Genomic DNA, 22,470 nt, shown 5'->3' with positions numbered 1-22,470 from the left:
GCGGAGAAGAAAAGAGTTGACGTTTCGAGTCCTCATGACCCTTCGACAGGGTCATGAGGACGCGAAACGTCAACTCTTTTCTTCTCCGCCGATGCTGCCAGACCTGCTGAGTTTTTCCAGGTAATTCTGTTTTTGTTTTGGATTTCCAGCATCCGCAGTTTTTTTGTTTTTATTCTATATCATATTTTCCCCAAAGGTTTACAAGCCATTAAAGCTTTATTTTTTTCTGGTGAATTTTACCTCTTTGTTTGCTTAATTAAAGCTATTCCAAATTTTATCTAAATGACTTATTCCAAATCCCAGACGAAAATGCAATATTCATACCTTAATCCCATGCTCAGTATAAAAATCTGCTGTTCCCAAACTTGCATACAGATTATATCCAAGTTGCTCCAAAGATTGTACTGTGGACAGCAGCTCACTCTTGTTCTGAAATTTGAAGAAAATGCTGTAATGTGAAGTTTGAGTATATGTGTTGGCAAAAAATTGAAAAAATCTGAGAGCACAATATAGATAGCCATTAGGAATATTCACTATCAATACTGAAAGCCATTAGGAAAGATAGTTACCAAAAAAGGTTTAAATTTAAATAAGGACAAGGCAGAGATTGGCCAAAAAAAAAAGGATTACTGCTACATAAAGCCATTCTTCAAATGAACTTAGACTTGTATAATAACCTTCATGATCTCACATCACTATGTGCTTCACAGCCAATAGAATATTTTTGAAGTACAGTCAACAGTTGTAATGTAGGGAATTCTAGCAGCCAATTCACACAGTAAGGTCCCACGAATAGAAATATTATGAACAGGTAACCAGATAATCTGCTTTGGTTAAGGGATAAAGATTGGCTAAGATGTTAAGACGCTGCTCTTGCTCTCTTTCACAAAGGATGTCCATCTGATGGGACATATAGAGCCTCAGTTTAGCACTCCTTTTGAAAGGCAGTGCACCAAACAATGCAGCACTCCCTCAGCACTGCACTGAAGTATAAACCCATGCTGTACATTCATGTCAGTGGAATAGGTCTTGAACCCATGACCTTCTAACTGGGGACTGGAGTGCTATCATTCAGCAAAAGCCTGGCATCTCTTGAAGTTTTATATTATTTCTGCAATACAAGTATTTTCATTATCACAGTGCACGAGGTACAAATTTACAAAACTAGTTGGTCCAAGGAGACAGAAATTTTCTGGGACCTCCTGTTACCGTCCATCCCCTGGAGTAAGCTCCTTTTTCCAGGCATTGTTGTGGTTTTCAAAAACAAGGCAACGTTGGTACAACATTAACCTCCGACACTAACCATAATCTGACCGGTGTATATGTATTTACCTTGTAGCTGCCAATTGAAAGCAGTATGTTCTTTTTAGGTATTTTAAAGCCAGTGCTTAACATGGCCTTGAGGTATGCCTCATAGCGATTTTCTCCGAAGCAGGCCACTTCTCCAGTACTTGTCATCTCCACTCCCAGGACCACATCTGCCCCAGCTAGGCGGGAAAATGAAAACTGAGGCACCTAAAAATGAAATTGCACACAACAAAATGAGCAAGTTTGACAATTTATTAAAAAGATTTTCCACATTACATCATGAGTTTTCAAAAGCTACCATCCTATCTTAACAAACACACTATTTAATAACATTTTATTTCTCAACTGAAATCAAACTAGATCATGGCTGAACAGATAATCCTCAACTCCACTTTCCTGCCTTTCCCCCAAAACCCTTGATTCCCTTACTGATATACTTAATAACCCACCCTCTATAGCCCTCTGCAATAAAGAATTCCATAGATTCACTACCCTCAGAAGAAATTCATCCTCATCTGTTTTAAATGGGTGACCCCTTACTGAGATTATGCCCTCTGGTCTTAGGCTCTCCAACAAGGGCAAACAACCTCTCAGAATCTACCCTGTCAAACCCCCTAAGAATCTTATATGTTTCAAAAATGTCACCTCTCATTCTTCTAAACACCAATGAGTACAGGCCCAACCTACTCAACTTTTCCTCATAAGAAAATCCCTCTAAACCCAGAATCATCCTAATAAACCCTCACTGGACTGCCTCCAATGCCAGTATATCTTTCTATAGATAAGGGGACCAAAATGTCTTAAAATACTCAGCAGGTCAGACAGCATCTGTGGATACAGAAACAGAGTTAACCTTTCAGATCAATGAACTTTCATCAAATCTGTCATTGACTTGAACCATTCAATTCTGTTCACTCTGCACTGCTGTCCGAGCTCCTGAGCCTTTCCAGCACTTTGTTTTTATTATTTCAGATTTCCAGCATATGCAGTATTTTTGCTTTTGATTCAATTGAAATATCTATTTGAGTCCTGTTATGACTAGGACGGGAGGAGTGTGCAACTTATCAAACCCCGTTACTCTAGAGGCCGTACCATTAATTTAAATGTTTAATTCCCTCACCAAAATGGCCAATTGTGTACCTGTACCTCTAGTACCCAGAAGGAAAGAGACTCTGACCAGGCTTTTTTCAAAAACTCAGAATGTTTAATTTACTTTAAAACTAAACTTCTTTTAGCAAGTTGCAAGTACACACAATTGTAATTGGGAAGTATAACTATCAATCTCTTCCTGAAGAATTCCCCCAGCACACACAAACACATAAACAAAGGACAAACAGATAGAGTCTCTCTGCAGAGGTGGATTTTGGAGCATGGGTGTTATAAAATAAAGGAAAAGCCCACAGGGTCTCGACACTGTTGGCCTGGAGTTTTCTCACGTGCAGACAGGCCGCTGGTCCTGGTGGATACTGGGAAGTTCTCAACACTGGTCTCAGCTTTGCAGGTACAAATGCAGACCAGTTAAATTCAGGTGAGGGTTTCTCTGACCAAAGATTGATAGCCACATACAATTTTAGACAAATAGAGAGGGAGAGCCCGTCAAGGTGGCCTTCTTTCCTCAGCTTGTTCTCCAACAAGACTGCCTTCCAAATAAACAATTCATGACTTAAGTTATTTTCCTCTCTTCCATTTTTGTCTCCCAGCTTTTCATTAATTAAAGCGCTTTACAGTTTGATACGAATAAACAGCTCCTCCTCAAGTTCCATTAGGTCAGGTGATTTCTTGGAAGAGGCCTGCTTGTTTACAGCTCCAAGGTGAACTTATGATTTTTTTAAAAAAATCCCAGGTTAGCATTCACATGTCCAAATCATGCCAAGTCCTTCCATTTTGTAAAGAAAACTTCAGTCCTGAAAAATATGATTCTAACAGTGCTCCATCAGGAGCTAATATATTAAAATTTAAAGATTACAATTTCCTTGATAACAATGGTGTTCCAAGGCCAACCCATGAATTTATAAGAATGCTGCCCATTACAATCATTTGCAATGTACATTCATAATCCAAGCAAAATTACTCTGCATAAGCCAAACATCAATAACATCTCTGGGCACAGCAGGAATATTACAGAATAACTACAAAGACACAAAGATATTACAGAATAAGTACAAAGATACAAACAACAAAATTAAGTTTCCTCATTAGTTATGCCCACTTGCAATTTCTCTTTTTTTTGATAAAGAAAATTAAGTATAGGGTGAAGAGCAAGAAGCACAGAAAAAGCAATATTACTATTTTGTAATTCAAATATATTAAGATCAATTTACCTTTACGCCTACAATTCCTGCACCAGTCATTAGCCCTACGGGCTCAACTTCTTCACCCATAATAACTTGTGTAGCTAGGGCTATCATGTCCACTCCAAGTGTTTTTGACACAAACGGAAAGGAACGTGAAACTCTCACATTGCATTCAATCACTTTGAGTTGGTCATCCTATAGAGAGGAAAACAAAGTTAAAACAGCTATTTCAGTGATCCAGTCTCCCAACAATCGTCTGACATATTGCAAAAATAAACTTACTAAAAGAAAGACCATGAGAAACATTTTAACATGATGCTAAGCTATGCTGCCAAATAAATAAGAGTCTGAGCTGGCATACTAAAGCTGTATAATATTCTGGAGGTCAAACCTACACTGTTTCATTTAATTTTGCTCATCAGAAATACATGTGAATCACCCAAGCCCTGAAGGCTGTGTAAAAGGAAGAACATAAGACTGATTCCCTTGTAACAGAGAACTAAGTTAAGCTAGAGAAATTCAGAGGGAGGCAATCTTAACTGTTGGAGATCATGTCAAACAGATGACAACAGATTAGTTGCCCATTATATAACTTATGAGTTTCCTTTTGACTGATAATGGAAAGCAATATTCAGGCAATGTGTGTAACAGGCAGCCTATCAGACTGCCCCTTTAACAATCGCCTATAGCTAAATTATCCACACTCTTCAGTCTTGAAGAGCAGGTCATAGAGGTCTTAGCAGGTTATGAAAGGTCAAGAAGATAACAAATGGAACAAGACAAGCTACATCTGAAGCCCCATTTCAAGTTAAACTACGACTGTAGGACAACAATATATAGATGTCAACTGCTGGCTCAGGATTAATGCGAGAAATTGCTGCTTCAAACAAAAAGTGGCAACTGTTATGATCTTCAGGGTTAGGCAACAGAGGGCAAGAACCTTAGTACCCAGCTAAGCCTTGAATGTTTTCATGATAGCAAAAGGGGGAAAGAGTCCATACAATTCTGTGAAAAGAGCTCACATGATCCAAATAATGGCAGTTTGTGATTTGTAATCTTTTCCAATGGCAAACTTTATCCAAGCATTTTTTTTTGTGAAAAAAACTGGTATAACGCACAGATAAAATTACAATTTCATGAATAGTTCGATAGTCAGCTTTTGATATCTTTCACTTTGGAAATATGGGTATTCACAAAGGAAACGTTTTACTTGCTCCCTAATCCAGATGATCAGACCAACTGCAATGCCCCCACCAATGCTCTGGTTGACATCAGCAAATTCAGCAGGCTCAGGAAATCAAACCTGGGATCTAGCTGCACCATAAGGCTTAGTTGCACGCTAGACAATACATTTAAATAGCAAGGCATCAAGAAAACCATAATCCATGTCCTTATTCTGTCCAGCCCAAAGAAAATTTAATACTTAACCACTACTTTTGTTTTCATCTGAGATTTGAGTATTGGTGTAACATTTACATGCAGTGCAAAACTAAATGATGACACTTGTACATAACTAGTCATATTAGTTATAGGAATGCAAAAAAGAATTTGGGAATGCAGTAGTGCAGTGGGATAGGTATTAGCGATGTCTAGGTGCAAGTGTTCTCTGCCTGCAAGGATCTGAGTGTGAAATGAATTTCAGCAGTCTTAATCCTGTTTTTGTGGGCATGGTTCACAGCACAAAACTCACCAATTCAGCACTAAACTAACAAACTTACACCAAGGCATCACAGGTCACCTGGCATGGGAAATGGAAACTATTATAGGAGCTGCTTTTGTGAAAGTGGGGTCAATGCATGTTGCAGATGGATCCAATAGTGCTATATGTGGTTTGGAGTGCTTAACATGAATAATTAGTCATTAAAATGGAAAGAGTTTCCATTGCCAAGATCCTTCACTTTGAGGAACCAAAGTTAAAGAAAACTTCCCAAACCTTGCAACCTCGACTTTTCCGTTGGTATAGAACAAGGTAAATTCAGCCCAATATCTGCCTGGACTAAGTAGAATACAGGAAATAAGCAGGCTTTTCTCCATTCCTACCTTCAAACATGATGCAATTCAAACACAGAACATGATCTGTTTAAACAATAAGGATCTAACCTTTGCAATCAGCTGAAGGTTGAAAGGCCCGGTTGCTTGTAGCTCCTGTCCAATCGCATGAACTATACTTTTGATTCTCTCTGTTGTTTTCTGGTTTAGGTCTTGAGGTGGAGTTACCAATGTAGCATCACCAGAGTGGACCCCTGCATTTTCTACATGCTCTGATATAGCTACTGCTATCACAACTCCATCACAGGCCACTGCGTCCACATCAATCTCCTGTATGACATAAATGGTCAACTTGCTTCATACAAGTTATCCAAATACTATTTAAAGTATTAACCATTTTACCATGCCAAAGATAGTGAAAACATACCTATTTTAACAAGTATATAAAGATGGGCTTAATTAGGCAATAATGAAGATTGCGTAAATCACAAAAATGAGTCATCACACCAGCTTTAATAAGAGAGACTAAAGCAATTACACGAATTCTCATCTGTCCCATATGTGTGGTTTCACATTCATTATTGCCATTAGCTCCTGATTTTAAAGAAATGCTTCCAGATATGCAAGATTAACTCAGAAATTTGATTAACACAAATGTTAAATCTGAAATGGCCAGCTCAGATAGTTGTGAATTTGTGCATCTGTGTGCACTATGAAAACAAGGTACTCTGAAAATATACTTCGGGGTCATTAGTCAATCTGGGTGCTAACATTCTTCTAAAGAAAATCACACATTCAAAACTGCAGATTTCCACAGTTTTGTGTGTGGTGTGTTAATTAAAAAAACCTCACTCCCTGTAAATACCTGTGGCAGGAATGGATACAAACAAGTAAATTAAATTTAAAACATTTAAGCACATGATAGAAATAGGAACTTAGGGTGGGTGAGAACTTTACCCTTCCTTTAAGCCTAAAATATAACGCATAGAAATAAGAAATCAGGACTAGCAAGCACTCTCAGTGCTTCTATGGTGGCAAAAATAGCATAGCAAAGAAATTTAAAACAATCAGAAAATCCATTTTGTTTAACCTTTGCTTCCTGAATGAATTTGGATATGACAACTGGGTGCTCCTTTGAAACAGCCACCGCACTACTGAGGAACTTCTCCAAGTCACTGTCAGAATAAGCCACATTCATAGCAACCCCACTCAGCACGTATGATGGACGAATGAGACATGGATAACCAACTTTTGTGCAAAACTGTTTGGAGGACTGCAAAAACAAGAGACCATTCAGTAATGAGGTCAAGAAAACATTCCATAATCCTTCAAATGACAAACTCAGCAAAAACTGATTTCCTTATTTAGCTATGAAACAGATTAAGATCAAAAATATGTTATAAAGCAAGTGCACTTGCAAACATCAGATGTTTAACTGCTTTCAATAAATGGCAATAAGCACATGCACACCTACCTCTGTATCAGACAGTTCCTTCCACAGTGGCTGGCTAATACCAATTGTATCTAGCATACGAGAGAACTTGAAACGATTTTCAGCTGTGTCAATTGATTCTGGTGAAGTGCCCAGAATTCGACACTGCTGGCGATGTAGATCCATAGCAATGTTGTTCGGCAACTGCCCCCCCATGGACAAGATAATGCCCTCTGGGTTTTCCAGTTCATAAATATCCATCACAACCTGAAAAGACAATAAGGGCAATAATGAAGGCATTTTCAAAGTTTGTTCACTCTCAAGTGTTCTTCTAGCTGTTGTCTTTTGCTCTCTCATAAGTTAGTTCAGCATTTCTTTTTTTCAAAGCCCCTTATATTATTTTCTGAATTAAGTACCTGATGATGGGAAACCTAGTACATAACATTCAAGTTCAGCATCTACAGCACCAAGGCATTCGGCATGTTGCAAAATGTCACATGTAAGTTCTCCCATTACGCTTAAAATTAGATATCTAGCAAATATTACGGGCGGGATTTTCTACACCCACCTGCCGCCAGGATTGTCCGGTCCCGCCGGAAGTCAATGGGACTTCTAGCAGGGGTGCCGCCTCACCCGTGGCGGGTCCCACCTGCAACAGGCCAGAAAATCCTGGCACACAGATGAAAAGTCAGAGTTTAGGACCGCAGCTGCTTGACAGGATACCTGGCCAGATATACAAAGACTTAAAGTCTGGTGTTTGCTGAATTAATCTACAGCGGTATAAACAAGTGCACTTGCACATACAACTGGTAGAACTACCAGGTAATGAGGCACATTCTCCACTGGTGGCAGGATTAGTCTGATACACCAAATTTTATCAGCAGCTTTTTTCATATCAATTGGAAGTGCCTGGCACCTGCTTTCTGCCTATGTAGGTGTAAACCCACCCATCTCAGCTGTCTAATAACTGACAAGTGACCACCAATCTGGAGAGCACTGAAAGGGGCAACAAGGTTGCCTTTGGGTTCAATTTGGTTTCTAGATGCATGCAAAATCATTAGAGATTTGGACAGTCAATTCTTTCTGGGAGAATGAGAGAAAGAAAGCCAGAATCTTCACTCAGCACACTCTGGAAAAATAGGCCAAATTGGCAACAAAGGCTTGAACAAGAACAAACTGGAAAGCTGTAACTACAGCAACTTAAAGAAAAAGAGGGAGGTTTAGTGCATGACCTGCTTCGCGGTTCTCAGTGGGTTAAAAATCTTGCAAAGACTTTGAGGTTATAAGTATCCCATGCCCTGGTGGGTGAGATCATCATACCTTCAGACCCTGTGTACAGAATATGAGAGATAAAAACTAGGACACAGGTCTCTAGGATGGAATGCTAAGTGGCTGCATGGCAGGAGTACCTAATATATAGGTCAGCCTGCAATTAGATAGAGCTCTCAAGGTGATTTGTGATATTGCTGCTATTGATGAGAAGAAAGCTGATCACCTACGCACCCTAGGCACAGATTTTTGAGATGTGCTATTTACACCTGTGTGTTACATTGATGTTATAGTATATTGTTATAATTGGTAACATAATGTTTAAGCAGGTTAATACAACTCTCACTATTGGGTCCAGTCACAGAACACTATTCAAATTATACCAAGTAGGAAAGTAAAATTAAATAAACCATTCCTCAGAGACTTAATGGTCCAATGCTTGAGCAAGTCAGATTCATAGTAATCCAAGGTACTGTTGATGATTAGACCAACCAGGTTGCTGCATCGATAGTATGTGATGTGATAAACCAATCAGTGGGATTCTTCCCACGTGGTTCCATAAAAATCTTGCAAGCCAGTTGTTTGATAGATAACTTAGCTGAACATTGAGGAAGGTTTTATTTACTTCGCATCAAATAAAATGAAAATCAGCCTATACAGATATCTCAGTAGTCTATTTGAAAGACTTTTCACATGTTTCTTGCCATAGGTGCAAAGCTTATGATAGATAAAACTGCTGGACTAGACAATTTAACTTTTGGACATTGCTATATATGCCATTATTTAATCCACTGAGTACTTGAGCAAAGTAAAGAGTTAACCCAACCTGTGCAGTATTTGTTCAGACAAACTGGAATAGTAATTTCAATTGGCAATCCGAGTCTCAATATTCTCTCCTCCACTCCTGAAGGGGACTCACACTGAAATACAATTACATGGAAGCCACAGGTCTCCCATTCTTCACCTACGAATCTAATCAATGAGGTCCTCTCATCTTCAACAGATATCCAAGCATGCATACTTTACAACATGAGCCAATGGATTGTAATTAGTAGCCTGAATTTTCTATTTCCTCGCATGATATACTGAAACCAACAGATACACTCCACAAATGTCAAGCTGAGATCACCTAATTCAGGGTAGATATGGGGCAGAATCAAGAATCCCTGTTCTATATGGTATAACAGCACATCATACAGTGTATTGATCATCTGAATCTTTGGGAGAGACTTCATCCTGCAGAATATTTTAAAAAGGGAGACAAGAAGCAAATGTGACGTGAGAAAAAACAACTTCACACGTCTGGTTCGGGTCTGGAATGCACTGCCTGAAAGTGTGGTGGAGGCAGGTTCAATCAAGGCATTCAAGAGGCCATTAGATGATTATTTGAATAGAAAAATGTGCAGGGGTACAGGGAAAAGGCAGGGCAATGGCACTAGGTCATAATGCTCGTTTGGTGCAGACACAATGGGCCAAATGGCCTCCTGTGCTGTTAAAATTTTGTGATTCTGGGAGTTCAATTCATGAAATGTGAGCAGTTACTGTTATACAGAATCAGATAATTTAGTCTCAATTCCAGGTACAATGGAATATCTCCATCACACTATCTGCTTCAAATCATTCATGATGAGATTGGAATGTTTATATCATGAAATCTGATCGAGGATGTGTCTTGTTTTAAGTTCCAATCAAAAAGTGTTCTACTTATAACCAAAAGCTTTTTTTTTACATATACATGCAACATGTATATCAAATGTCCATTTTACAAAAATGTTACAACTTAAAGAAATGAGCACTCCAGTAAACCCAGAATGTGAATTCTTGGAAAAACCTGACGATCCTGTAATATACAAATATTAGTCATTTTAAGCTTTTATTTGAATAGGAACATAGAAGCACGAGTAGGCCATTCAGCCCATTGAGCCTGCTCCACCATTCAATATGATCATGGCTGATCATCCACTTCAATGCTTTTTCCCCCCACACTATCCCCATATCCCTTAACGTCATTGGCATATAGAAATCAGTCAACCTCTATTTTAAACATACCCAATGACTGAGCTTCCACAGTTCTCTGGAGTAGAGAATTCCAAAGATTTACAACCCTCTGAGTAAACAAAAAACATTCTTCTCAACTTAGTCCTAAGTGGCTTCCCCTTTATTTTGAAATTGTATCACCTGGTTCTAGTTACCCCAACCAGGGGAAACAGATAAGAATTCTTTTCCCATTATTAAATGCAATCATATTTCTCAACCATTGTTTGAATTTGTAGCCAAGGGACAACAATGAAAATTATAGGCCAGGCACTTTTATTTTTAAATATAACTTACCTCAAATGATATTTCATCAAAGTAAAGCCTGTCACACATATCATAATCTGTACTGACAGTTTCAGGGTTGTAGTTCACCATTATGGTTTTGTAGCCCATCTGTACAGAAAAAAAGCATTAGCTGTTTTAAAGACATTTTAGCTTTCAATAACATGAAGCATACCATGCTACACTTCTGGTAGATCAAATGCTGAATTTATATTCAATGAATTGGTGGTGAGTGAGAAAGAGTACAAAGATTTACACTGTTTGGAAGTATAAATATCAGTCTATGTATAATATATATATACACACATTTATTATACACAGTCACAAAGCTATGCCCCATTAGTTTTGAAAATACGATTTTTCAATTTTCAAGTGACTGGAATTTTTGCAATTTGAACTGAGACAGAGCAAACTGCTTAAAAATGCAAGGCCACATTTCAAGACGAATGTGACAAACAATCACCCTCAGGGGAGTGTGGAGGGAGAGAGACATTTTCTATAATCTAGACATCCATTGAAGCTCATAACTATCTAAGGAAGAACATTAAAAAAAATGCAAGTACTGGATATTGAAACAATGGCTGCCATGGACAAGATACACCCAAAACCTCTTGGAAACACACAATGGGCAGAATTTTTCAGTTGATGTATGGGCACCATACGCTGACACATAAAATGGTGTGTGATGATGTTGGGCGCACCCCAACGTCATCGCGCGCTCTCGCAATGTTTCGTTTTGTGGGTGAGCACTTGAGTCAGCTGCGTGCCTGCAGATATTTAAACGGCCTATTAAGTATGTAATTAATGAAATTGCTAACGCTGTCCATCCAACTTTAAGGCTGACGGGCAGGTGAGAAGGCCAAATGGCCTTCATGATTTTTAGGAAACCTTATCCACAAGCGGGATGAGGTTTCCTAAAGCTTTTATTAATTGAATAAATAATTTTTCCGAAATATAAAAACTTGTCCCATCTCATGTGACACAGTTACATGAGGGGACATGTTTAATTAAATTTTAAATCCATTTATTTCATAATTTCAAAAGCCCTTCAATCTCCCTGAGGCACGGAGCTACCTCAGGGAGATTGAAGTGCTCCTTCGCGAACATGTGTGAAAGGGTGCTGGCTCCGACTCTCTCCCTCCTCCCCCTGCCCACACAGGTAGCACTGAGTGCTACGACTCATGTCTTACATTGGGTGGGCCTTAATTGGCCCACCCGCATAAAATGGCGGCACGGAGCCAATCGTGGCTCCTTGGCAATCAGCTCCACGACCAGCCCTGCCAAGTCTACCTGCCAATTGAAAACTTCAGGCTAATGGGTGAAGTACTTCGAGGCAAGGCTGCCAAGCCACTAGAGAGAGATTGCAAGTGACACAGACGATGTCAAGGAAGTATTCAGCAGAGGGAATAAGTTGAAGGCGGCTCCTCCTCCATCTCTTTTGGAATAAGAGTGTAGCCCGAGAAGCCAACTCTACCAGGAACTTACCAGCAAACCGAGATCTCGCAATAATTGCAACATCTTCTACATTTGACTGAATCCAAGAAATCAGCTAACACAAATTTGTCGAAGCATTGTAAAAATCTACACCTCAAGGACAATCAAAGGACACTGTGTACTCTTTTACTTTTTAAAAAAAAACATTAGGCTCTAACTGCTCTTATTTCTGATACGTGTGTGTTTTTGAGAGAGAGAGAGCAAGAGAACGAGCCCGAATGATTGCATGAGGGCTGAATGCTTGACATTACGTTTTTATTATTTTTCTCAGGGTCAGTGGTTGATAAATTTACTCTGACTCAAAATATATAAATTTAAGTTTACTACTTTAAACTTGATTTTGAAATACAAGAGTTAATGCTACGGATTGAAAGACCCTAAATTCAGTACATTATGGCCACAAATTTTCCATACGCATTAACCATAGATAATAAGCAAAAAACTGCAGATGCTGGAAATCCAAAACAAAAATAAAAATACCTGGAAAAACTCAGCAGGTCTGGCAGCATCTGTGGAGAGGAACACAGTTAACGTTGAGTCCGAATGACCCTTCAACAGAACTAAGTAAAAATAGAAGAGAGGTGAAATATAAGCTGGTTTTGGCGGGGGGGATGGGACAAGTAGAGCTGGATAGAGGGCCAGTGATAGGTGGTGATAACTAAAAGATGTCACAGACAAAAAGACAGAGGTGTTGAAGGTGGTGATATTATCTAAGGAATGTGCTAATTAAGGGTAGAAAGCAGGACAGGCAAGGTACAGAGAGCCCTAGTGGGGGTGGGGTGGGGTGAAGGAATGAAAAAAGGCTAAAAGATAGAGATGAAACAATGGATGGGGGAAATACATTTAAAAATAATGGAAATAGGTGGGAAAAGAAAAATCTATATAAATTATTGGAAAGAAAAGGGGTGGGGGATCGGAAAGGGGGTGGGGATGGAGGAGAGAGTTCATGATCTAAAATTGTTGAACTCAATATTCAGTCCGGAAGGCTGTAATGTGCCTAGATGGAAGATGAGGTGCTGTTCCTCCAGTTTGCATTGAGCTTCACTGGAACAATGCAGCAAGCCAAGGACAGACATGTGGGCGTGAGAGCAGGGTGGAGTGTTGAAATGGCAAGCGACAGGGAGGTCTGGGTCATGCTTGCGGACAGACCGAAGGTGTTCTGCAAAGCGGTCACCCAGTTTGCGTTTGGTCTCTCCAATGTAGAGGAAACCGCATTGGGAGCAATGAATGCAATAGACTAAGTTGAGGGAAGTGCAAGTGAAATGCTGCTTCACTTGAAAGGAGTGTTTGGGCCCTTGGACGGTGAGGAGAGGGGAAGTAAAGGGGCAGGTGTTGCACCTTCTACGGTTGCATGGAAAGGTGCCGTGGGATGAGGTGTAAGGAGTGATGGAAGAGTGGACCAGGGTGTCCCGGAGGGAATGATCCCTACGGAATGCCGCCAGGGGGGTGAAGGGAAGATGTGTTTGGTGGTGGCATCATGCTGGAGTTGGTGGAAATGGCGGAGGACGATCCTTTCAATGCGGAGGCTGATGGGGTGATAAGTGAGGACAAGGGGGACCCTTTCATGTTTCTGGGAGGGAGAAGAAGGTGTGAGGGCAGATGCGCGGGAGATGGGCCGGAATTGGTTGAGGGCCCTGTCAACCACCGTGGGTGGAAAACGGTTAAGGAAGAAGGAGGACATGTCAGAGGAACTGTTTTTGAAAATGGCATCACCAGAACAGATGCGACGGAGGTGAAGGAACTGAGAGAATGGGATGGAGTCCTTACAGGAAGCGGGGTGTGTGGAGCTGTAGTCGAGATAGCTGTGGGAGTCGGTAGACTTGTAATGGATATTGGTGGACAGTCTAGCACCAGAAATTGAGACAGAGAGGTCAAGGAAGGGAAGGGAAATGTCAGAGATGGACCATGTGAAAATGATGGAGGGGTGGAAATTGGAAGCAAAATTAATAAATTTTTCCAGGTCCAGACGAGTGCATGAAGCTACACTGAAGTAATCATCGATGTACCGGAGAAAGAGTTGTGGGAGGGGGCCGGAGTAGGACTGGAACAAGGAATGTTCCACATACCCCATAAAGAGACAGGCATAGCTGGGGCCCTTGTGGGTACCCATAGCCACGCCTTTTACTTGGAAGAAGTGAGAGGAGTTTAAGGAGAAATTGTTCAGTGTGAGAACAAGTTCAGCCAGAGGAGAGTAGTGGTGGATGGGGATTGTTCAGGCCTCTGTTCGAGGAAGAAGCGGAGAGCCATCAGACCATCCCGGTGGGGGATGGAGGTGTAAGGGATTGGACGTCCATGGTGAAGAGGAGGTAGTTAGGGCCAGGGAACCATGGATAATAACTAGGAATAAAGACTGCCAGTATTTTCATTCACCTACATTATGTAACAAACTGAAAAAGTTGATCGAACAAGTTGATCTGCATACTGAAGGCATCCCACGTATTTGCCTATGGTTCCAGTAAAATCCAAGAGTATCTGTAGATAACCACAAGCCAAGGTACAGGGAGTGCTAAAGGCAGCATGTACTCACCTCCAGCAATCAACCCCTTTGGTGACCTCTGTTGAGGTCAGCATCGCATAATTATCAACTTTAAAGTCAACAGACTTTAAAATGCATTCCTGTGGCAGTGAGTACAGCACTTATTGGATATATTACTTGCAGCATTATAAATTGAAGCTATATTTCACAATTAGTCCTTTAAAGAATATATAAAATATGCCAATAAAACAAATTTTGAAGACTAACCTTGCGTAACTGTTGGATACATCCAACAGCACACCAATCAAACTCCACACTGCTCCCTATTCTGTATACACCGGAACCGATCACCATCACATGAGGTTTGGTAAAGTCGACGTCATGTCCTTCACCGTTATACGTCAAATAGAGATAGTTAGTTTGAGCAGGCCATTCAGCTGCTACTGTATCAATTTGTTTCACCACAGGAAGAATTTTCCATTCCTGTCTCAATCGCCTCACTGCCAGCTCAGTACTAAAGGAAAACAACCAAAGCAATTTATAGATCATCACCCTTGGATACAAAGACTTTGAACATGTATCTTACCAAAGAAGCATCTTTCAAATTTTTCAACTCTAAACCCCCACAACCCCACCATGAGAGGCCAAAGTCAATGTCCAAATCCAATTTTTGAATCTAATTTATAGTTTTCAGTCCAAATCAAATAACTTTATTAGACTTCCCTTGATCAAGTATCACAAATACACAAAATATAAGTGAAAAGCAATCTTCAACCAAATGCCTATGAAATAGTAGACCCAAGAACCAAAAAAGTGCTCATGTTCCACAAGAGCTATGGCCACCTTGCTGGAATTTTCCAGAGGATCAGAGATAAAATACACCAAACTGCAGATAACTGGAGGTGGTGATCACGAACAGCGATGCTGACAGTTTGTCTAGTAACATTATAGTTGCATGGAAACGACGAAAAGTGTAATCATTTCAATGTGATATCTTAGTCAAATTTGATTGCTGTTAGGCTGTTCACTTTGAAAATCAAGTTGCACTATACAGTCACTGTGAATTGTCCCAGTCGTTTACCTTTGTATAGCCATTGCAATCTGTTTATCAGAGAAACCAAGACGCTTAGCTTTCAGGAGATCATGACGAGGCATTTCATCCCTGGTGTACAACTCGAGCTTCAGTGAGTATTCTACAATGTTCTTCATCTTGTGAAGAAACCACTTGTCAATTCTGGTCAATTCGTACAGACGCTCAATTTCATAACCTGCCCTCAAGGCTGCAGCAAGGACAAAGATTCTCTTATCTGTAGGAGTTTCAAGTTCCTAAGAAACAATTCAACAAAGTGGTACATTAAATCAGTTAATTTAAAATCAGAGTTAGAACAAATGTAAAAGAAAAATATTTGGATGTTGGGACATTCAGAGGAATGTTGCAGTGTTTGTATCAACATAAATCTGGAGTATCAAGCTACAATTTACCACTGTGAAGTTGTGTGAGAGAGAATTAGAAAAGTACAAATGTGGACAACATACAACAGTGTTAGGTGTTTGTACTTATCATTCCCTTCACTATGAGAGATGCCGATCACTACCAGCATTACAGGAAGGAGGATGACTCTCAGGTCTTCCTGGGAGGGAGAGCAATATTACACTTGGGCTGTACTAATTTACCTTACACTGACACAGCACTGCCCAAGACATAGGGGAAGCATAATTTCCCAGTGCTGACTGGAAAATTGTACGCTGAGATGGGAGGAAAAAAATATTTGAAAACAAGAATTAAAAAGAACATTTTAACATTCTAAAAGGCATTGACCCAGAGTTTGCCGTCAGTAGAGGAGCAAGGGAGCTCTTCTCGAAGTAAGCTTTCCTGGTGAGAATTTCGCCTCTATAACTGTGCAGTGACATTGCAACATTCTTTACTCGGCATTCCCAGCACGCAGCAGCTGTGATGTCATCAGGCTGTTCGAGCAGTCAGTCACGTTAAAAGGATTTTCACATGCGCCCCGAAACAGGAAACAAAAAGGAGTAAAATAAAATCACTTCTTCCATTTTGAGCAACTGAAGATTGGGACGCACAAATAGGGTGCAGGTGGAAGCCAAAATATTATAGAAAAACATTTTTAAATTTAAAAAATTTAAAAAAGTCGACTCAATCATTTAACAACACTCATGAATGTGATATGGGAATGGGAAAGTTGACGTTTTCATTTCATTGATTGTTGGCTCTTGGGGCAGGGAGAGGAAGGCCACAGATTAGCTTGTGGAGAAGGCCTGACGATAGACTAACTGTAGGATTTCCACGCGAATCAGCATAATTCTGACATCCTGAAACTATGGCCTGTTTCAGAGGGGTAATGATGGCAAACTGTTATTGAACTTTCCCACAAAATCTGGGCCAATGTTACGGGCAGTCATTTTAAAGCTAATCAGGCACAATACTGAAATAGTGTTAGATTGCAAGCCAACTATGCTTTAAATGTGATCACTAAAGGGTGTACATTAGAACAGGTGGAAAAAGCTTGCAATTTAGCCACTAGTGATATTCAAAAGAAAAACCTTCCCAGAACAGTAATTCCTAAAAGGAGTAGTCATCCACGTTCACAATAAAGGATGGATGGATGAAGGTGGCTTGAAAATATGGCTGAGGAAAGAATGGGGTTTTTGATCAGGAGGATTACGTAAAAATTTCTCATCTGGAACACGTTTATATCACACCTTCTTGTTGAGTTTGCTGCTGAGGTTAGCCTGCAAAACAGTGGTACTGCAGTGATTTTCAGTGGTTTAACCAACCTCTTTCAACCAGTGGATGTCTCTCTAAATACACTCTTCAAGGATAGCATGAGAAGAAAGTGGAATGATTGGATGCTTGGAGGAGAGAAGACATTCACTAAGGGAAGCAGCGTATAAGCTCTGACGTCAGCAACCCTGTGTGAATAGGTCCTAGAGGCTGACATGAAATCAGAATGGAGATTGATGTCAAATCATTTAAGAAATATGGGATATGCAATGCACTTGATGACACAGATAATGATTATTTATGGAATAATATGGGCAATGGCAACATAATTGCTGAGGAAGATAATCTTGATGATCCATATGAGAAGATCCATTCAAGCAGCAAATTGGGATGTGTTATCTGATTTTGAAGATGAGAAGGAGCGTGATTTTCATGGACTATAATGCATGTTCAGTGATGCTCTGCTACTAAGCAGTATTCCTGATTTGATCAGGGATTAAATCATGGAATGATTTTCAAAGTTAAAATAAATTGTAAAGTTATTACAATAAATGCACCAGATTACTTCTATTTTATTCCACCAGGTCAAACCGTAAATGCAGAAGCTGAAAAATTATGGCACTATTCACATCCTCATTACTAGAAAACTTTCCTATTTGGAAAGAAAAGTTAACAAAAAAACTCATGTCTCTATTTAGGAAAAGTACTCGATTGCAATGATGAATATGATATGTAATGGCAGGCAACTCCCATGAGTGATGTTTTGTCTACATCAAGAAATCTCAGGTTTTTCAGCTTTCAGAATCACCACCAGAAACAATCTTTTCCCACCTAAATCCTTGCTGATCTTCAATTTAGTTAACAACTTCAATATCACCAATGCACAGAAAAAGTACATCCCATTTTTGGTTTAACAGTACAAGCTAAGGGCTAAATAAAAATCAGTAACTGCCAGAAACTTGAAAAAGCATTTATTTGAATGATTTATACAGCAATGCAATAGTTATTTAAATATTTAAATTCTGTGTAGAATGAAAGCCCCTCAATTCAAATCTTTATTAATTGTTAGGACTTACTTTCTGGAGGATGCTAAATTTTCGGGCCATTAAAGTAATTGATAACTGAAGTGAAACAGTTCCTAACGTACCTCATCAGTAGCCGGCTTCAACGTATGATCAAATCCAACACAGTTTTCATCCACCATTCTCAGCGCTTTCTGAAAAGCTTCTTCAAAATTACGACCAATAGCCATCACTTCACCTGTTTTGCAACAGATCATACAAATGGATAAACAGTTTTAATGAAACTCACACCCATCAATAGGTGTTGGCTTACGTGAAATATATGACCAACATTTTCTGGTTTTAATTATAGTATGTAATTTGATTAGGGCATTATATAACATAACAATAGAAAATACTCCAAGCTCTCTCACGAGCGTGTGCGCGCACACAATTTTTGCTTCCAAATTATAACATATTTTCAGCCCACCTGGCCAATCCGTATCTTCTGCTAAGGGCAAGAGCTCAAGCCTGATTCAAGATCGCCATTAAAGTCTCCGAGTTGTTGTCTGATATGAATCTTGCCTCAGATTCCATTTCTACTCTCCCACCACAAAGAGACTCTGCAACCTTGGCTCAGCAAAGCTTAGACTCAGAACAGGACGAGAATCAAACAGATGCTGAATTTCCACTCTATGCCTTTTGAAAATTAGCTCTGCAACATCCCAATATTCGGAACACTAACACAAATGGCCAACTAAAAGAGCAACTTTCTAGCAGTTCCAAAACTGGGAACCTTGGCGAACAGTTCAGTATTCTTTCTAGCGTCTTGATGTTTTGTAATTGCTCACTGCTCTTAACACAGCAGCAGGCAAGGAATGTTCTAGCTGTCTCATACAATCCATTAAGTTAGTTAAAATTAAAGGAACAAAGCTGTTGCATGAATGATTTCTGGACTTTAGTACCTCTTTAAAATAATTATAGAAATTATTTAACAAGTTTAAACAACTGACAATTTTGTGATCAAATAAAAAAATATCTGATTTTAAACAAATTATGAGTACTGACCTTCATGTGAACTGGCGAGAAGGTACAGCTAATGAACCAGATAGCAAGAAAAAACAAAAACATCATTCAAGCTCTCTGGAAAAACACATTCTCCTCCTCGCTTTCCCCAGTGATATTAGTTCAACATGAACAGTTTCAAGTTCAGTATTTCAAAACCAATATTATTGGAATTAATGAAAACTTGAAACAAAGCATTGCCAAGAATTTCAAATCATGCTAAAATTTGCAACTTAAAGTAATATCTACATGAAATCTAATTAGACCTAACAGCCCCAAACAACAGATTTTTTGCAGCAGGATCTGCTGCTCTTTGACCAAACGAAACCCAAAGGTCAAGGCAGTCTTGCCATGCCAAAAATGTTTGGTGCTCGCCGTTTCCAGAATTATGCAATGAAAATATACAGCCACATCCATAATACATCTGTGAATAAAAACTCAATCTTCGACTACAATAAACACTCCATTCTACAGGGATTTTGAGTATTGTAACTTTTTTCACAACATTAAGCAAGTTAATAACAGAAAAAAGGAAATGAAAATGTCTTTCAGCATATCTCTTGGCAGTTTTCTGTCTCCTAAGACAATGGTTTGCGCCATGGTGGTCAACTCAGTGTTAAGTATCATCTGGTGTGGCTCAGGAGCTCCACTCTGGCATCGCAGTCTCTGTTACATTTGCTACAGATGAAGACGGTGAAATGAGAAAGTGCAGGATTTTCTGGTCTCTTTTCTCAGGCCCTCTTCTCAGCTAGCTGAGTTGTTTCTCCTCGCCTTGGCTCTTCCAATGCCTCTTCATTCAGTCAGCTTTCAAAGGTCACAGTCGTTGGCGACTGTCTCCCAGTTGTCTGTCAACTTCCATCATCTTCATAACTCACTTACAGTTGTCCATGTAGCGGAGGTAAGGATGTGACAAAGTGGCCAGTTCACTGTAAAGAAGGTTGTTGGGTATACGGCCCTCATCCATCCAATGAATGTGACCAAACCAGCACAGACGTCATTGGCTCATTAATGAAAGCATGTTGATGGCATTAGCATGCTCGAGAACCTCCAAGTTGGTGACTTTGCCCTGCAAGAGTTGCTGGATACATGCCTGAGATAGTGAAAGTGAGTACAGTTCAGCCTTTTCTCCTGCCTAGCATATATTGTCCAGGTCTCAATACTGCAGAGGGGTGCACTGAGGACACAAGCTTGGTGGACTTCCAGTTTGGTGTTCGCTGTCAGATTGCTGTTGTTCCACAGTTTCTTACTAAGCTTGGACATAGCAACTGCAGCTTTTGCATGGAAAGTGTTGATTTCAGCATCAGGTGACAGATTGCTGGTGATTCTGGAGCAGAGTTATATGAAGTTATCAACAACCTTAACGTCACATTGTCAAAGCTGATTGATAGTGGAATAGCAAGGTCCTGGGCCATGATATTTGTCTTCCTGATGATCAAACCAAACTCCTGACAAGCATGACAGAGTTTAACCATATTAAGTGTCAAAGCAGCCAATTGTAATTATTTGGCAATTTGATGTACTGCGGGCTTGGCTATAAACCATACTTACCAACACTCTTCATGGAGCTTCCAATTTTGGTGCTTACACGCAAGAACTTGCTGAGATCCCAGCGGGGTACCTTCACTACACAGTAATCGAGACTGGGCTCAAAGTTTGCGGTTGTGGAATTTGTCACGGAATTTCTGCACCAAATATATAAAAGGTCAGCAAGTTAAGCTAAATAGTTCTCCTGCAAGTCATACTATTTTCTAAAGTTTCCTTTCTGTTCTAAAGAAAACAAACTCTATAAAAATAGAAAAGGCAAGACAAAGGCTCCTAAATTCTACTGAACGAGTTAATGGAAGGAATGTTGCAACATCACAATATATTTGAAATTTGTTTGTGCATTGGAGGCAATAAAGATACATCATCAGTCGTATGTCTTATCTGACTTTCAGTGGCATTAACTAACACAAAACAAAAACAGAATTACCTGGAAAAACTCAGCAGGTCTGGCAGCATCGGCGGAGAAGAAAAGAGTTGACGTTTCGAGTCCTCATGACCCTTCAACAGAACTAGGTGAATCCAAGGAAGGGGTGAAATATGGTTGTAGGGACAAGCAAGCAGTAATAGAAGCAGATCATCAAAAGATGTCACAGACAACAGAACAAAAGAACACATAGGTGTTGAAGTTGGTGATATATATCTAAACAAATGTGCTAATTAAGAATGGATGGTTGGGGAATTAAGGTATAGCTCTAGTGGGGGTGGGGGAGCATAAAAGATTTAAAAATAATGGAAATAGGTGGGAAAAGAAAAATCTATATAATTTATTGGAAAAAGCAAAAGGAAGGGGGAAGAAACAGGAAGTGGGTGGGGATGGAAGAGGGAGTTCAGGACCTAAAGTTGTTGAATTCAATATTCAGTCCGAAAGGCTGTAAAGTGCCTAGTCGGAAGATGAGGTGTTGTTCCTCCAGTTTGGTCTCTCTATACTGGAGAGACCAAACGTAAACTGGGTGACCGCTTTGCAGAACACTTGCGGTCTGTCTGCAAGAATGACCCAAACCTCCCTGTCGCTTGCCATTTTAACACTCCACCCTGCTCTCTCACCCACATGTCTGTCCTTGGCTTGCTGCATTGTTCCAGTGAAGCCCAACGCAAACTGGAGGAACAACACTTCATCTTCCGACTAGGCACTTTACAGCCTTCCGGACTGAATATTGAATTCAACAACTTTAGGTCCTGAACTCCCTCCTCCATCCCCACCCCCCTCCTGTTTCTTCCCCCTTCTTTTTATTTTTTCCAATAAATTATATAGATTTTTCTTTTCCCACCTATTTCCATTATTTTTAAATCTTCTATGCTCCCCCCACCCCCACTAGAGCTATACCTTAATTTCCCAACCATCCATTCTTAATTAGCACATTTGTTTAGATATACATCACCAACTTCAACACCTATGTGTTCTTTTGTTCTGTTGTCTGTGACATCTTTTGATGATCTGCTTCTATTACTGCTTGCTTGTCCCTACAACCACAACCCCCCCTCCACTTCTCTCCCCCCACAACACACACACCTTAAACCAGCTTATATTTCACCCC

At 39.9% G+C, this 22,470-nt stretch overlaps 1 protein-coding gene across 5 annotated transcripts in view; it reads right to left on the bottom strand.

Annotated features, from left to right (window-relative positions):
* The window catches only part of cad (carbamoyl-phosphate synthetase 2, aspartate transcarbamylase, and dihydroorotase), a 116,821-nt gene that overhangs the window by 41,574 nt on the left and 52,777 nt on the right, over window positions 1–22,470 (bottom strand). For all 5 annotated transcript variants that reach the window (XR_005942963.1, XR_005942962.1, XM_041187318.1 and 2 more), the window contains exons 15-25: window positions 20,939–21,072; window positions 18,472–18,584; window positions 15,663–15,907; window positions 14,849–15,095; window positions 10,624–10,722; window positions 7,066–7,290; window positions 6,682–6,864; window positions 5,703–5,921; window positions 3,630–3,797; window positions 1,333–1,515; window positions 325–429 (exon numbers count right to left, since the gene is read on the bottom strand). Coding sequence is in view for 3 of the 5 variants with exons in the window: in XM_041187318.1 (XP_041043252.1) it covers window positions 325–429; window positions 1,333–1,515; window positions 3,630–3,797; window positions 5,703–5,921; window positions 6,682–6,864; window positions 7,066–7,290; window positions 10,624–10,722; window positions 14,849–15,095; window positions 15,663–15,907; window positions 18,472–18,584; window positions 20,939–21,072 (1,921 nt within the window). In the remaining 2 variants the exon portion in view is untranslated. The remainder of the gene's footprint in view (window positions 1–324; window positions 430–1,332; window positions 1,516–3,629; window positions 3,798–5,702; window positions 5,922–6,681; window positions 6,865–7,065; window positions 7,291–10,623; window positions 10,723–14,848; window positions 15,096–15,662; window positions 15,908–18,471; window positions 18,585–20,938; window positions 21,073–22,470) is intronic.

Source organism: Carcharodon carcharias, chromosome 5 (genome assembly GCF_017639515.1).
Source record: "Carcharodon carcharias isolate sCarCar2 chromosome 5, sCarCar2.pri, whole genome shotgun sequence".
NCBI classification, from domain to species: Eukaryota; Metazoa; Chordata; class Chondrichthyes; order Lamniformes; family Lamnidae; genus Carcharodon; species Carcharodon carcharias.
Note: the sequence above shows the minus strand (reverse complement) of the source record. Positions and strands in the feature narration are given on the sequence as shown.